Here is a 16,422-nt window from a genome sequence, read left to right as displayed (position 1 = left end):
GTAAAAATTTTGCTTTTGCAGTGTCTAATAAATTAGTTTTCTTCAAAATTTAAAAGTGTTTTCCCAAACCCGAAAAAACGTGCGCCCTTTGGGTAAATTTGTTTCCAAATTATGAGGATACCCGTGAAAAATTAAAATGTTGGTAGAAATTTTTCATAGTGCAAATGTACGTGTTAATTAAATTTCGATTGTTTTTCTGTGTTTGGAAAGGGGGGGTGAGGCGGAGGAGGGGGTTATGGGGATAAATCCCGGAGGGTTTTGGGGGGGTGGTGGTGTTGGTGGGAGGGGAGGGGGGGGTTATGGGGGTGATTTGAGGGAAAAATAAAAGGAACCAAGGTGGGGGTGGGGGTCCCCTAAACGGAGGAGGTGGGGGGTGGCGGGGTTTTTAAAAGGGTGGTGGAGTTACGGGGGGCGGTGGTTTCCTATAATCAGGAGGGGGTGGGCAAAGGTTTCGATGCCCGAGTTACAAAAACACAAGGGGGGTGGGTAAAAATCAGGGGTGGGGTAATCAAACCCGGGACAGCAAAAAGGCAACAACAAACCCTGGGGGCAACAAGGATTTGGGGGGGTCAGGGACAGCAACCAAAGGGTGGGAACTCAGGGTTATGGACAGGGTTTGTTTTTTAAATTTTTTTTCCCGAACAGTTCCCGTAAAAGGGAAAGAAGGATAAGAAGTGCTTCCCCGGTTTCTTTTAGCAGCTCAAGAAAAAAAAGGTTACGTTTTTAAATAGAAAACGATCTTTACTTTTCTTGTGTCTTCTTTTTCAGAAATGTGCAAAATGATTCAAAAAGTTTTGCTGCATGCATACTTTTCGCCGACTGCTTTTTAAAGGCAAAGTCAAAAATTCACTAGTTTTTTTAATTTTACATTTTTAATAGGAATTTTCTAGGGAAATTTTTAAAGGGCCAAAACCCGTACAAAGCGTGCTAGTTCTAAAAGTAAAAAATTCTGTTTAAACTGAAAAAGTATGGTTTTTTGTAGAATATTTTTAAATTTTAGTTTGGAATGAGGGGCCCTTTAGCCGAATTTGGCCCCTTGGGGGCCATTGAAACTGTAAAAAATCCCGGGATACCCCAAACCCTTGGGCGTAAATTATTAGTGTTGACCTACTTCTTAGCCTTTAGAACTTTATTGTTTGGGTTTAATTTCAATTTTTACATAATCTTTAATTTTAAAAAGGAAAAAACAAAACCATCTTTCCTCTTTAAATTTCATGGGGTTTAAAGGTCAACACCCGGAAAAAGATCCAAAAAACCCGCACCCAGGCTTACAATGCAGCAGCTGGGGGGCTTATAATACTGGTACTTTGGGCCCAATTGGGGGCCCGCAGTACGGTCAACAATATCAACAGTGGTATGGTCAGCAGGCTGCCGGACAGTACGCACAGACCGGTGCCACCACAGGCACTGCTTCAACAGGTCAGACAGGAACTGGAACCACTGGAACATCGTAAAACTGTTGATGTTTACCTCAGTAAATATTGTTTTATTTTGGGAAACAGGGTTTTTTGCTAGGGAAAATAGTTTCCATGAAAAACTTGTAAAGGAAAAATAAGTTTCCCGTCCCCAAAATGAGCAGCCTTCAAAAGAACAGATTCTTTGAATAAATTTTTACGTGCATATATTAGTTTCTGGCATGTGTTTCACTGACGGAAGACAGAATACTTGTGTTAGAATCTGTTTAAAATAGAAAATAGGTCAAATATTGGAAAGTTGCGGTACATAGAGAAAACTCCCAACTTGGCTTATGAAAAAAAATTTTAAAGCAAATGACAAATTTTTTCATGTGTTTAATTTAAACGAGATTTAAAAGGAAAAATGAATTTTTTTTTTATCAAATTTGTTTGAAAAAATTAAATTGGGTTGAGAATACATTTTTGAAATTTTTTTTTCCACCTCTGTCGACTACTCTTGTTTTTTTGTGCAAAACAGATTTTTTTTTAAATCTTTTGTAAAAAATTCAATTTTACTTCATCATCCCCTGCCGTTTGTTGCATTTCATTGCCCCATTAGTTTAAATAATTTTTTCATTTGAGCAAAGAAACGGGAAAAATAATGTCAAATCAAGAAATTGGGATTCCTTTTTTGATCAAATTTTTGTATGTCATTCCTATTATGTCAATCCCGAATTTTTAAAATTTTTTGTAAATTTTTCCATTTCCAAACTTGTAAAAAAAAAGTGCATTTTCTGTTTTTTTAAAATTAAAGATTTCAAAAGAAATGTGTTTGGGTTGGGCATTGTACTAAATTTAAAAGGATGTGATTTGTTTTTTTTCTGCCCCCTTTGCCCCCTTCTTTACCTTCCCACTTTAAGGGGGAGGTTTCCCTTTTGGTTTTGGCCCCCTTTTTTTAAAACTCGTCAGTCTTTCAGAGTAAAAAAATTGTTTTTCTGCATGCAACCAAAAAATGAAAACATTTTAGAAATTTCTGTTTTTGGAAATTTTTGCACCGCTTTTACTTTTTTTTAAACCCCAGCCCCAAGTGGTGGGGGGGGGGTAGGGTTTGGGCTCTGTTCGTTATTCCTTGTCTGTAAACAAAACGTGTCGGCTCCAAATAACTTTTTAAAAACCCTTGAAAGATTTTCAGAAAATTTGGGAAAGAAAACCCCCATCAAGACATGTGCAGGGAAATCTTTTCAGCCGCGTTGACTCGAGGTCAAGGTCCCCCCTTTTAGGTCAAAAGGGGTTTGGGTCCTTCCATTTTATGTCTGCTCTGTACCTCGTAAACCTTTTGAAGGGGTTTTAATGACTTGGCTGTATTTTAAAAAATAATGAAAAACGGTTTAATGTTTACCCCAAAACCATCAAACCCCTTTACATCATAAAAGCGGCAGGGGATTTTAGCTGTCCTTTTTTTGACTGCCTGGTTTTTTGGGGTTTTTCTTGGGGCCAGAGTTTCTGCCCCCGGTTTTCTTTAAATTAAAACCTAAAAGGGCAGGAAATTTTTTGTTTTCACATATTTTGGGAAAAGGGGTTTTAAACCCAAAAACCCAAATTTGATTTTTTTACTCGGGATGTAACTAGTTTTATTTGAGAAACTTCCCCTTGGCCTGATCAAAATTAACCTTTTTTCTAACTGCATAGGTTTTAAAAGTTTGTTTTGCACCCTCTTGGAGTATTTGAAACCCGGGGGTGAGAAAATTTATTGGAAGTTACTCGGGATGTGATGTTTTTAGATCTAGGTTCCAGTAGGGGTTCACTCGTGTTTGTTTCAACAGAACCCGAAAAAAGTACCCAGTTTGGGCCCCCCACTGTGCTCTGTATTGAGAAAGGGTAGTTCAAGGAAATGGGCAGGGAAAGGGGTTTGGATAAAAGTTTAGTGGGTTTTGGGTTAAATGTTGAGTCTCGTGGTGGGGTAGTCCAGTGTGACAGCACTGTAAAGTTTTGGGCATTTTAAACCCCTTCTACCTGTTTAAAAACCTTTTTTCACATGTCCTTTAAAAACCCGTTGTACCCAATTTAAATGACTGGGAACCTTTTTGGGTTTTCCCTATTTTTAAATTTTGAAATAAAAAGGGAAATACAAAAGAACAAAAATTTTGTATTTGGGAATGTTCGGCAGTACCTTCCTTTTTAAAAAGATTTTTTTCTGGTTGCCAGCTGTTGAAAATTTTTTTTTGAGCTTCCGACAAATGTTTTTAAACGGAAAAATACTTTTAAATTTTTTAAGGAGAATTTTTTCCCTTAAGTAGTCTGACCAAACATTTATCAGTGAATATATTAGTTTACAGTTTTTTACATACTTCTTTCCAAAATTTAAAGCTCAAGAGCTTAAGAAAGAAGTCTGCGAAATTCTGACTAATATTTATAAAATCCCCTTGTGGGAAAATAAACTTCTACATGGGGTTGGAAAAAAAGCTTTAAAGTCAGCAATTTCATAAAAGTGGAAAAAACCCAATGTAGAAAAATATAGTCATAAATGTAACATCAATTTGTTGGATAATGGAAAAAAATTATAAAGGGGATATGAAAGGGCTGGAAGATAATAAAAAAAATCAGACTTTTAAAATGGATTTAGAAAATAAGATCTTTTTCTATGCAAAATGTTGGGAAAGTATTGAAAAATGGATATTGCCAAATTTATGAAAAACCCATGCATAGACATCATTTTCCTAGATTTTAAAGGGTATTTGGGGGGGGGAATTTCCCCATTTAAAAAGGGTATTTAAAAAAAATTTTGGGGTATTGGAAAAAGGGGGAACATTTTTCAATTGGATCGAGGACTTCTTGGAAAATAGGCTACAGAGGTCAAAATCAAAGGTGCGGGGTTCCACATGGCAAATGTCCCCCAGTGGCGTCCCCCAGGGTGTGTGTTAGGACCCGCTTGTTCCTAATCCTTTATCAATGACTTTCCCCGATCTGTTACGCACTATAACTCCTTGCGATGGCACCAAGCTTTAAATCTTCTAAGAGGTCATGAAATGAAGCTGCAAGATAAATTTTTCTGCAAGTGGGCAATAGTGGCAAATGTTTTTTAACAAAAAAAATGCAGACCCAGCACATAGGAAATAAAAACCCAGTACGAAATTTACCTGAAAGATGCTGAAAAAAGAACCCAAAAAGATCCAACAAATAATGGAAGAGAAAGACCTAGGGGTTAAAATTTTATGATACACTCACCTTTTGCAAAAATTTAAGAAACCCAAAATTTTAAAATTGGGTAAAGGGAAATTTTTACTTTAAAAATTAAAAAACTTTTTGTCCCTGAACAAAGAAATGTTTTTTTTCAACCCATACAAATCACTTTCACGTCCACTTTGGGAAAGTGCACTGTCATAATAGGATCCGGGAAATAAAGAAAAAATGCAATCACCATTGAAAAAACGCAGAGGAGAGCCACAAGGGTGCTTCATGAACTTAAGGACTGGATTACAGTGACGGGCTAATCTGACTAGGGCTGCCAACATTAGAATATAGGAGAACTAGAGCAGATGTCATTGAAATATACAAACTTTGGCATGAACTTGATAAAACTTCCACCAACCTGCTAACTGTCAGAACTAATAAAAGGGGGAACACACAAAAAATATTCAAGCCTACAGCCAAATTAAACAAGAAAAAATGCATTCAGTCGTAGGGTTGTTGACACATGGAATACACTCCCCACAAGTACAATTGAAGCACCAACACTCAACAGTTTCAAATCTAGGCTGAATAAACACTGGTCAAGCCGGTCAAAATTCATAGCAAGGTGCTATAGCCCCTACCAGTAAGTTACAGTATATATGACATTAAGGGTGAGAAGACTGTGCTAGGGAACAATGTTCTTTTTTATAATTTGGTATTTTTAAATGTCAGGCCAGCCAAAACCCAATCATAGGTGCTACGGTCCCTACTAGCAAATTACAGTACATATACAATTATAGAGTGTGATGACTGTGAAAGTGAATTGTGTTCCTTTTTAACATTTGGTTTTTATAAATGTCATGCCAGTCAAAACTCCAGCAAAGGTGCTATTGCCCCTACTAGCAAATAATAGTACATATGCAGGACTGTGCTAACAATGTGTTTTAATTAAAAAAAAAAAGGTATTTTTAAATGTAAAATATTGATAATATAAATAAATGTGTCAGAATGTACGTACCAATATTAAGACAAAATGGAAATAGAATTAATGTAAGGATATTCATAATAATAACTGATTAATACCAAATTGGGAAAACAAATTCAAATGGGCTTAAGAAGCGACAACGCTTAACATCTAAGGATGTTCTGGCTTCTACTCTACATGAACTTACTTGAATCACCCCCAAGTGCTTCCTTGAAAGCAGTGACGGGACAGTGGTGATAGCTGTGGGGCTTGAAGTTGAGCAGTCGAAACTTTAACCACTACACCACTGCTTTCCTATTGACTTTCATCTGTTTGCTTTGCTTTTTACTCTACAGAACTTGACAGACAACTTTTTATATTACTTTTTTTGTTGGGTTTAATATTGCACCAACAAAATGTCATGGCGACTTTCCAGCTTTGATGGGTACCATTGTAGTATTTTCAGAGAAGTGCCACCACAACTGAAAATGTAGTATATGGTGTTCATTAGATTTAGGTGCTCATGATTTCAATGGTGGTTTAGCCACAGGTTATTTTAAACTCATTTGGCCATTTGGGAACATGTAAATGTATTGCATTTGACCAGGCTATTTTCAAGATGAATTATTTCAGGGAAAAAAATACATCAAACATTTAGCATGTCTGAATAGTTTGAAAAAAAAAAATGTGATCATTAAGATTTTTGTTTTGGTCCACTTTTGGTGGGAGGTTGGATAGGGGGCCTTTAAATGGGGTCTGCCCTAAAAACTGGTTTTGTTTGGTAGGATTTATAAATTTCCTATAACCACTCTACTTAACATGACTAAACTCCAACCATTTAGCCTTCAGTCTTCGCATTTAAGACTAGTCATAGAATAGTATGGACTACTATAGCAGGATGACATTGCAAGTGATGGCCAGTTCTAAAATTCTACATAAAGATGCAAACAGATTCATCTATGTATAAAGCTGAGCTTAGTCACCTGCAGAGACGAGTTGTGGTAGTGCTAACCCTTGTCATGCTGGACACGATTGATTTTGCCTTTGCGACCAGTGTAGATTATGATCAGCCTGCACATCCATGCAGTCTGATCATGATCTGCACTGTTTGCCATTCGGTCAATATCTTTTTAGTAAACACCCCTTATAACAGTTAGTGGTACTGTCCAAATTGAAAGCTGGAAATGTTCATTATAGAAATTTAGCTGGGTAAGGGCTAAGATACCTCAATCTGTACTTGTCAGTGATTAAACATGCTGAATTTTAAGGAAAGGGTCAAGAAGCTGCTTAAGTTGGAACCTTTGTCGCCACAGCCCACAAAGCGGTGTGGGAGATAAATTGATTTACTGTTGTTTGCGTGTCCGTCACAAATCTTGTCCACACCCTTAGTTGAAATTTCTCATGTGATCTTCACCAAACTTTATCAATAAGTCCTCGGCCAAGTTCGATAACAAGCCAAATCTCCCCAGGCACTAAAGAATTATGTCCCTTTAATTACCAAAAATTGGCCTTTTTACTTTTGTCCACGCTCTATGTTGAACAATTCTCATCCGATCTTCACCAAACTTTAACAAAATGTGTTTACCAATAAGTCCTCGGCAAATGTTTGATAACAAGCCAAATCGCCCCAGGCACTTCAGAATTATGGCCCTCGATTTACTGAAAAGCGCTCTGTACATACTTGTCCGCACTTTGTCGAACATTTCTCATCTGATTTTCACCAAACTTTAACAAAATTTGTTTGCTAATAAGTCCTCAACCAAGTTTGATAACCTGCTTAATTGCCCAGGCACTTTAAAATTATTGCCCTTGAATTACCTAAAATCACTCTGTACATAGATGCCAGTGATACATGTATTGGTGCATGGTTGACTCGGATACATAACTATTCAGATGATTAGGCAGTTGTGGGAGACCTGCGCTTTTCTCAAAAGCAGCTCTAGTTTCTAGATACTAGGCTATTGATGTATTTTTAAAGTGATGACCTAAAAAATGAATCTAAAATTGGAGAGAAAGTTTGTTTGCAACAGCCAAGACTGATTTTCAGTTTTTCATGTACATGTACCTCTATAGGATGTAATTTGGGAGTTAGTTTAAAAACATGGACCATTTAATGAATACTTTTCTTTGTCAACTGTGGTAAAATCTAAACAATGTTTAAACAAGAGGGTCATGATGACCCTGGATCGCTCACCTGAGTAATATGAGCCACATGTTTCAAATGACAAACTGATGCGATAATATAAAGATAATATAAATAATATAAAGGTCAGTAGGTCACTGAAAGTCAGTTTTAAGATCTGTGTGCTTAACTGTACATGTCATTCAAATTTCAAGGTTGTATCTTAAAAAACAAGAAAGTAGGTCAGTAGGTCAAGGCCACAGTTAGGTGATCCCTAATAAGGCTAATCACTTATACCTAATCAGGTAATTATAATTAAACAGTCTAGAAACTAAGATCTAATAATTTTAAGTTCTTTTTCCTATATAACTCATATAATAAGTGACCCCCAGGGTGGGGCCTCTTTTCACCCCAGGAGTATAATTTGAATAATCTTGTAAGAGCTCCACTAGGCAATGCTACACACCAAATATCAAAGGCCTAGGCCTTGAACTTTAGGACAACAAGATTTTTTTTTTCCTATATAAGTCTATGTTAAACTTGGGACCCCCAGGGCAGGGCCTCTTTTCATCCCATGGGCATAATTTGAACAATTTTGGTAGAGGAACACTAGGCAAGGCAACATACCAAATATCAAAAGCCTATGCCTTGCAGTTTCAAGCAAGAAGATTTTTAAAGTTTTTTCCTATATAAGTCTATGTAAAACTTGAGACACCAGGGGCAGGGCCTCTTTTCACCCAAGGGTAATAATTACAACAAATTTGGTAGAGAACCACAAGGCAATGCAACATACCAAATATCAAAAGCCTAGGCTTTGCAGTTTCAGACAAGAATTTAAAAAAAAAATTCCTATATAAGTCTATGTAAAACTCGAGACCCCGGGGCAGGGCCTCTTTTCACCTCGGGGTAATAATTTGAATATTTTGGTAGAGGACTACAAGGCAACGCTATATACCAAATATCAAAGGCCTAGGTCTTGTGGTTTTAGACAAGAAGATTTTTAAAGTTTTTTCCTAAAGTCTATGCAAAACTTGGGACCCCTTGGGCGGGGCCTCTTTTCATCTCAGGGGCATAATTTTAACAATTTTCGTAGAGGACCACTAGATGATGTCACATGCCAAATATCAAGGCTCTAGGCCTTGCGGTTTTGGACAAGAAGATTTTTAAAGTTTTTCCTTTGGGTTGCCATGGCTACCAGAGTTCTGCATGGAATTCAATTCTTTGAACAATTTTGAAAGGGGACCACCCAAGGATCATTCCTTTGAAGTTTGGTGTAATTCTGCCCAGTGGTTTTCAAGATTTTTTGAGAAATTGTTGACAGATGGACGACGCACGACGGACATTGAGCGGTCACAAAAGCTCACCATGAGCCTTTGGCTCAGGTGAGCTAAAAACTACAAATGTAGAGGTCTGTATCGTATGATGTTGATAATGTATAAAGTACACTTGGTATATTCTGTTAACAAAAACACTAATAACTTGGAGTAACATCCCCATTAGAAATGTGTTTTAATATAATTTACATTGATATTTAAATATTTCAACAACCTGAACCAAAGTTTAAAACTAGCTTCTGTATTAATTTACATGTATGCTCAGTACATCTAGAAACGCAACATTTTTACCCTCGATTTTTTCATAGTTGTCTATTTGACTTTGTGTAGTAGTATTGTGTAGAACCCTGTACATCATCCAAAACCAAAACCAAAAAAAAAAAATCAAGTGCAGTTTTCTTGTCAATTATCATGTTAAAAAATATTGACTGTAGACCAAGTGTTGCGTTCCTATATGTACTTGGTATATATCCAATCTGTACTGGCTGTGCTAAAAGATGGGCAAATGGAGGTAATAATTTTACAGGTTCTAGCACTTACTGAACACAAATAAGTGTTAATGATCAGTTACAAACAAATCCATTTTTTGACCAAAATTTGAATATTAAAATTTTTAAACCAATATTATATTGATGGGAATAAATAAAACAAACACAGCTATTTTTTTTTTTTTTTTTTTTTTGGTATTGATGATCCTATAAGCACATCATAAAGTCACTAAAACTGGAAAATATCTAAAGCTTGTTGAAATTTAACAATCATGTACTGTAGCTTTAGTTATGATCATGTCACTTGTGACGAGGTATATATATAAACTGCTCTCGAAGAACATTAAAACTAATATTTATTCACTGGAAATCTCACCGACGTGCTTCAGGCCTGGGATTTTTCGGGACTAGTCCTGATTTCAGGTCTTTTGGCTTTTAGAATTCCATTTAAAACCATTGAAAAAAGATATTTCAGGCTTTAGAATGTAGATTTCAGGCTTTAGAATGTAGATTTTGGACTTTACTGAATCCCAGGCCTGGTGCTTACTGGGTCATCAACATTATTTTATTACATGAATAATCTGTGCTCGAAAATATAGGCTGAAAAGTATAGTAACAATATCTATAAACAAATGGAATTAACGGGACGATGCTCATTTTTGGAAGTGTATATAACTGGTGTCTGGACCTGCCATTGATAATTTACCAGATATACACTTTGCTTACCAACTACATTGATAGAATATACTTCAATCTGTCTATAGTCAATTTTGTTGACAGAATCACTTTTAAAAAAAAAAAAAAAAAAAACCTTCACAAAATTTGTTCAGTTGTATGTTTGAATTGCCCAAAATCCTCAATAGAAAGTACATGTAGTTCCTACTTGTTTTGAACAATTTGATATTTATATTTTACAGCAATGGTATACAATATCCCAAAATGTCATTATGAAATTTCACTCAAAGGGACGTACCCAAACACATTACTTGTATCTTGACAAAAATTCATGAAATGAAAACTAAAAAATAAAAGTTTTAGTATCAAATGTGACAAAAAATACAACACTTTCAAACATTAGTACTACAACCTTTTTCCACACAATCAAAATCTGTCTTCATAGCCTTCTTTTCAAAGTAAATCGAAAGAAAGTTTGCTCTTGACTAATCATTGACTTTAGCTAGAATAAAAATTAACACATATTTCTATACAGTGTGAACATTTGTAATTAAATCAATCCGTTTGTTAAATTTAACCTAAACTGTCCCAAGAAAACAACTTTTTACATCTTTTCATGTGTCTGGCGTCTTATCCAGGAAAAGTTAATGAAGCCTTTAACAAAAACAACACCTTTTAGCACTGAATGTATCGAGTATAGTTAAATCTCTATAATGATGTCTTATAAAAATGTCATAATTCAACCCAAGACTTGCACTACATTTTTCATTTCTAGATACAGCTGAAACTCTGGGGATCTCAAGTTCCAAGGCACTGAGCATTTTACTTCAAGATTGCCAAAATATGACGTTAAACATTAAACTTGGTGAAAAAGCTTGTTGTTGACTTTGTATACAATATAAAATCCGGCCAAATTTGAAACAACCTGAGAAGTATGACAGGTTTTAAGATGTAACACGTAACATCGCAATTTGTTTTATTTCCATAAAACCAGTAGGTAGATTCTTATGACTTTGACTAGCAGGGCTTCAGAAAGTTTTATACACAAATAGAAAATTTCTTCCAAATAACCAGAAATTCAAGATAAGCGAATATGAGACAACGACTTTCAACTGTAAATTTGGAAAGGAATTTACATAAGCTAACAGCTTGTTTTCCAATCCATGTATTTGACCTGTAAAAATTTGTTGTACATGTTATGTGTATATTGCTTCAAAAATAAAATATTGTTTAAACTAACTGTAAATAAAAATTTCTTCAAAATAAAATTTCCAGATAAGCGAATACGAGATGCTGATTTTCAACTGTATATAGAAATAAGAAAAAAACCTTCAAACCTGAGATATAGGTGAATAAGCAAAATTCAAATAAAATATCACAGAATAATTCCAACCATACAAATATCATTCCTTCAATATCATATAGCAAAAACAGTCACATTAAACAATGACAGTAAAAGGATTTTTTTCTTTTGTTGCATTTAGAGGGACTTTCATAAGCCAGCTGGATGGCTTCCTCACATTAAAAATCCTACAACCCACACAATAAAAATACCTGTATTAATATAGGCCTATATAATGTAAATTACAAAACTGAAACAAAGGCAAAACACTGCCCTATCTAAATTTGCTAGCTCAAAACCTATCATTTTTTGTTTGTTTATGTTTAAACCAATGGCATGATTCAATTTATATTATACACTGTTATGCAATATTACATTTTTGCAAAAAAATAAAAATAAAAAACTATTACACTTTAAATAAAAAAACCCAAAGTGTATAAAACGTGAACTACCGGTAATAAGCAGTTATTAGTTTGTGTGTGTATTGTATATCACATGGCAATATAGAAATCAAAACAACCAACCTGCCTTTCTTATCTTTACATTATTTTTGCCAGAAGCAAGGGATATTATTTTTCACAATACCTCTAAAACTAGCTGACTTTCTATCCTGAAACTTCATCCGTTTGCTGGAGGACCCTTCAAAGTTTCTAATGCTAAACAGCTAATGGGTGTTATTTCATCATCAATGAGATGACACAATAGGTCAAAATAGTAACTGGTTGGTGAGCTCTTTTGATTAGAATACATTGCATTAGTGAAGATTAATATTTTCATCATTTTTTTTAAACTTTCTACATTATATGATTAACATATTAGTATACATAAAACAACATCATTACACAGACTTCACATTCAGAGTCCTTTCGTACCTTCCTTTTATTCCAGTCTTTCTGGATAATAAAGCAGCAAGTTTTAACAGTGACAGTCAACCTTTAACAATGAATTTAAAAGCCGCACCATTTCTGCATAGTTCAATGGATATGTACAAAAATAATATTTCAACAGATCGATTTGTAATTTTGTTCACATGGAGAGGTTTTTTTCAAGTAGTAAATAGTGAACAACTCAAGCCATTAATTCCCGATATAAATCAAGTTGAGATCAAAATATTAAAATAAAATCCGATCCAAGATGTCAATCAGTAGTTTTTTTATCACAGAGACCGTGAAAGCACAAAATTTATTAATTTAATTAATTTACTTCTTCAACAAAATCAGAAAGTGGAATTGGAATAATTTTGTAACTGAATTGTTAATATGTATATAATTATGTACATATGCAACAGTCAAAAGCAAATATCACAAAAAATTCAGTGGGGAAATCAGATCATGTATTCAGCATATAGGATTATCGAAAAGCAGATCAACATTCAGAAAGATCTATTACACAGCAGTCAACTGTTTTTATCCAAAGTTTAGTCAACGACAGCAGATGTACACATTGTGTTTAGACCACACACTCCAGCTCCTCTGTACACAAGATAGTAACCCTGAAATAATATTCAAGTAAATTTTGTAATTTTCTTAAAACCCCCAAAACCTTTTTTTCAAGAACATTTCAGTCTCAGTGTAAAAAACAGCAGTAATAGAGAACTTAAATATTACAAAAAATTGTGTCTAGGCTAATTTTGAATGTCTGACACTGGCATATTTTCAAAACTTATTTTAGATGTAGCATGCATGCCAATCAAGTCAAGATGTATGCAGAGATAGTAAATCAGGATCAAAGATAAAAGAACTCCACTGAACTTAAAATTATGTCCATGTAAGAGTTCTTTCCCTTGCCATATTATAAAATACATCTTTTATATGTGTGTCAAATGTATATGAAAGCTATAAATAAACTTTTGAACACTTGCTATGTAAGTGTTCTACTGATAAGAGTATTGACCCTAAAATCTTGGACAGTAACCTTAGTTAACTTTCACTATTTTATCAGACATATTCAATATTGACGACCTACCTTTTCGCCCCAGTCAGGTCCCCAGCTGTTCTTAACGATCCAATAAGGCTTGTCATCCTCTGTTAAAAAAAATTGTAATCATATTACCGGTAGCAAAAATTCTTTAAACTTGAAATTGATAATCCTCATCTTTTCAAAGGTGCAAGACATCATAATACATTTATGTTAAATTGTGCATGGAACTTTTGTGCACAAAAATTGAATGCTTTGTAACCAAGCATAACAAATATGCTAAATTTTATTGTTCAGAAAACATTCCTGGCTGCCATTTTGAAAATACGCATGCACACACAAATTTCTAAATTTGTTTTTATTTCAGAAAGCAAATTGCTGACAGGAGATTTTTAAGGAATTTTGCATGAAATTCAAGAACTTTTTTTTTTTTTTTTTCAAAATTTTAAGTACAGTTGTTTGTTTGAAAAATTCCTATATTTTTTCCATCTTTTGATAGAAATATTTTATTTGAAACAGAAAGAAGGGTAGGCTCAAATTTGACTTACGGACTCCGTATCCAACGATCAGCACTCCGTGATCAAGATCTTTCGGATTACAGAATATCTTCCAAGGATGAGAGATCCCACCCATGTAAAACTGAAAATATCATCATTATTTCAGTGTGAATTACAATATATTTATAAATTTTCACAAGCTTTCTTTTTTGTTATAACTATTTTTCTTTCTTGCAAATTAGTCTTAACTAATTTTACAGTACATAGACAATTTTCTTTTCTTACTATTTAACTTTCTAATTGCATCCCAAGATTACGCATATTAAATATTAACAAGAGCTGTCTCCATAGGATGACATATGCCCCCGATGGCACTTTGAATGAGTAGTTATGGCCGATGTTAGAGTTTAGGACCTTTGACCTATGGAGCTGGGTCTTGCGCGCGACACGTCGTCTTATTGTGTCACACATTCATGGGTAGTTATTTTAAAATCCATGCATGAATGACAAAGATATGGACCGGACACGCCCATCAATGCACTATCATGAAAAATGACCTTTAACGTCTAAGTGTGACCTTGACCTTTGAGCTACGGACCTGGGTCTTGTGCGCGACACGTCGTCTTACTGTGGTACACATTCATGCCAAGTTATTTGAAAATCCATCCATCGATGACAAAGATATGGACCGGACACGCCCATCAATGCACTATCCTTTAATGTCTAAGTGTGACCTTGACCTTTGAGCTACGGACCTGGGTCTTGCGCGCGACACGTCGTCTTACTGTGGTACACATTCGTGACAAGTTATTTGAAAATCCATCCATCGTTGACAAAGATATGGACCGGACACGCCCATCAATGCACTATCCTTTAATGTCTAAGTGTGACCTTGACCTTTGAGCTACGGACCTGGGTCTTGCGCGCAACACGTCGTCTTCTTGTGGTACACATTCGTGACAAGTTATTTGAAAATCCATCCATAGATGACAAAGATATGGACCGGACACGCCCATCAATGCACTATCCTTTAATGTCTAAGTGTGACCTTGACCTTTGAGCTACGGACCTGGGTCTTGCGCGCGACACGTCGTCTTACTGTGGTACACATTCATGCCAAGTTATTTGAAAATCCATCCATCGATGACAAAGATATGGACCGGACACGAAAATTGCAGACAGACTGACAGACCGACAGACGGTTCAAAAACTATATGCCTCCCTTCGGGGGCATAAAAAGTCTACAAAAATCAACCTGTTGATAAAGCGTTGATTACAAAATATGTAACTTGAGCTTACAGAAAAATTTATATAATACAATCATGTACTTTGTCATAATATGACAACATACCTGCATAGCAAAGGCATTGATACCAATAGAGATGGGTCCATTAGCTGCTAGCCATGATGCCATTTCTATAATAGAAATACAAAATGTTCATCAATCTTGATAGTCTTCATGATTTATTTAATTTGTTTGTTTGTTTGTTTTGGTTAAATGCAGTTTTTCAATGTTCAGTATTTCAGTTATGTAATGACAGGCGGTTAACCTGACCAGTGTTCCTGGATTCTGTACCAGTACTAACCTTTTCTCCACAAGTAAATGTCAACTTCTCCACATGAATCCGATGTGGAGGACCAATGACATACACCTTGCCCGGAAACCGAATTCACAACCCTGCAATCTGTAATTCTGCGCTCTCCCTCTTTGAGCTAAGCCGGCTGGCATTTATTCAATAAACATTACGGTAATTATTGCTTTAACTGTTTTGCAAGCTTGATACATGTGCATGCTTGCTGGTGATAAGTAGTACTGACCAGAGTCTTATGGTGAGATCTACCTGTTATCCAACAATCCTGAAGGATAAGCCGCTAGACCCACATCAAATGCACGAACACTTAAACCATCCAACTTCGAACATTATTTCATTCAAATGGCTTAATTGTATATCAGCTGACACAATAGATCCAGCTTCATTTCAAACATTTCACTTATAAAGAACCTTTCAATTCTACTATCACTGTAGAACACTGTATCACAAAAGATCCTAGTAAGTTAGTATCTCTTATAACATATAGAACTACAAACACTCATGCACTGGTCAAGGGAATGAAACCTTCAAATTTACAATCTATATACAATTATGGTCATATTTTGTGATTTTTTTATTCGAATTATGAGAGATTTGACAAACAAAAATTCTAAAGACTTGTTTACCTGCTTCATCAGAGGATACTGAGACAGAGTCATTGATGTAGACTTTCACATCTGTCTTGTTGAAGTGGCATTTCTCATCCTCGCCCCTGTACGAGTAGTCTTTCTCAGTTTCCAGACCACCTGTAATATATATCATTATTGTAACAGAATATCAATGCTAGTATAGGCTATTACCCTTTCCTCCTATTATCTTCAAATTTTGTACATTTGATATTAACTTCAGCCAATCAAAGTTAAGTTATAAAAAATGAAAGTTAAAACCAGGTTGCCTATCAACTCTGAAAATTTTTAATTATCTGT

The 16,422-nt window shown here is 35.2% G+C and overlaps 1 protein-coding gene across 1 annotated transcript in view; it reads right to left on the bottom strand.

Annotated features, from left to right (window-relative positions):
- Positions 1 to 10,266: 10,266 nt before the first annotated feature.
- Positions 10,267 to 16,422, bottom strand: part of LOC123566447 (uncharacterized) — a 54,148-nt gene continuing 47,992 nt past the window's right edge. The window contains exons 13-17 of the mRNA XM_053548169.1: positions 16,123 to 16,242; positions 15,256 to 15,320; positions 13,956 to 14,046; positions 13,456 to 13,514; positions 10,267 to 12,982 (exon numbers count right to left, since the gene is read on the bottom strand). Coding sequence (XP_053404144.1) covers positions 12,908 to 12,982; positions 13,456 to 13,514; positions 13,956 to 14,046; positions 15,256 to 15,320; positions 16,123 to 16,242 — 410 coding nt within the window. The 3' untranslated portion in view covers positions 10,267 to 12,907. The remainder of the gene's footprint in view (positions 12,983 to 13,455; positions 13,515 to 13,955; positions 14,047 to 15,255; positions 15,321 to 16,122; positions 16,243 to 16,422) is intronic.

The sequence above is a fragment of the Mercenaria mercenaria genome, chromosome 1 (genome assembly GCF_021730395.1).
Source record: "Mercenaria mercenaria strain notata chromosome 1, MADL_Memer_1, whole genome shotgun sequence".
NCBI lineage: Eukaryota > Metazoa > Mollusca > Bivalvia > Venerida > Veneridae > Mercenaria > Mercenaria mercenaria.
Note: the sequence above shows the minus strand (reverse complement) of the source record. Positions and strands in the feature narration are given on the sequence as shown.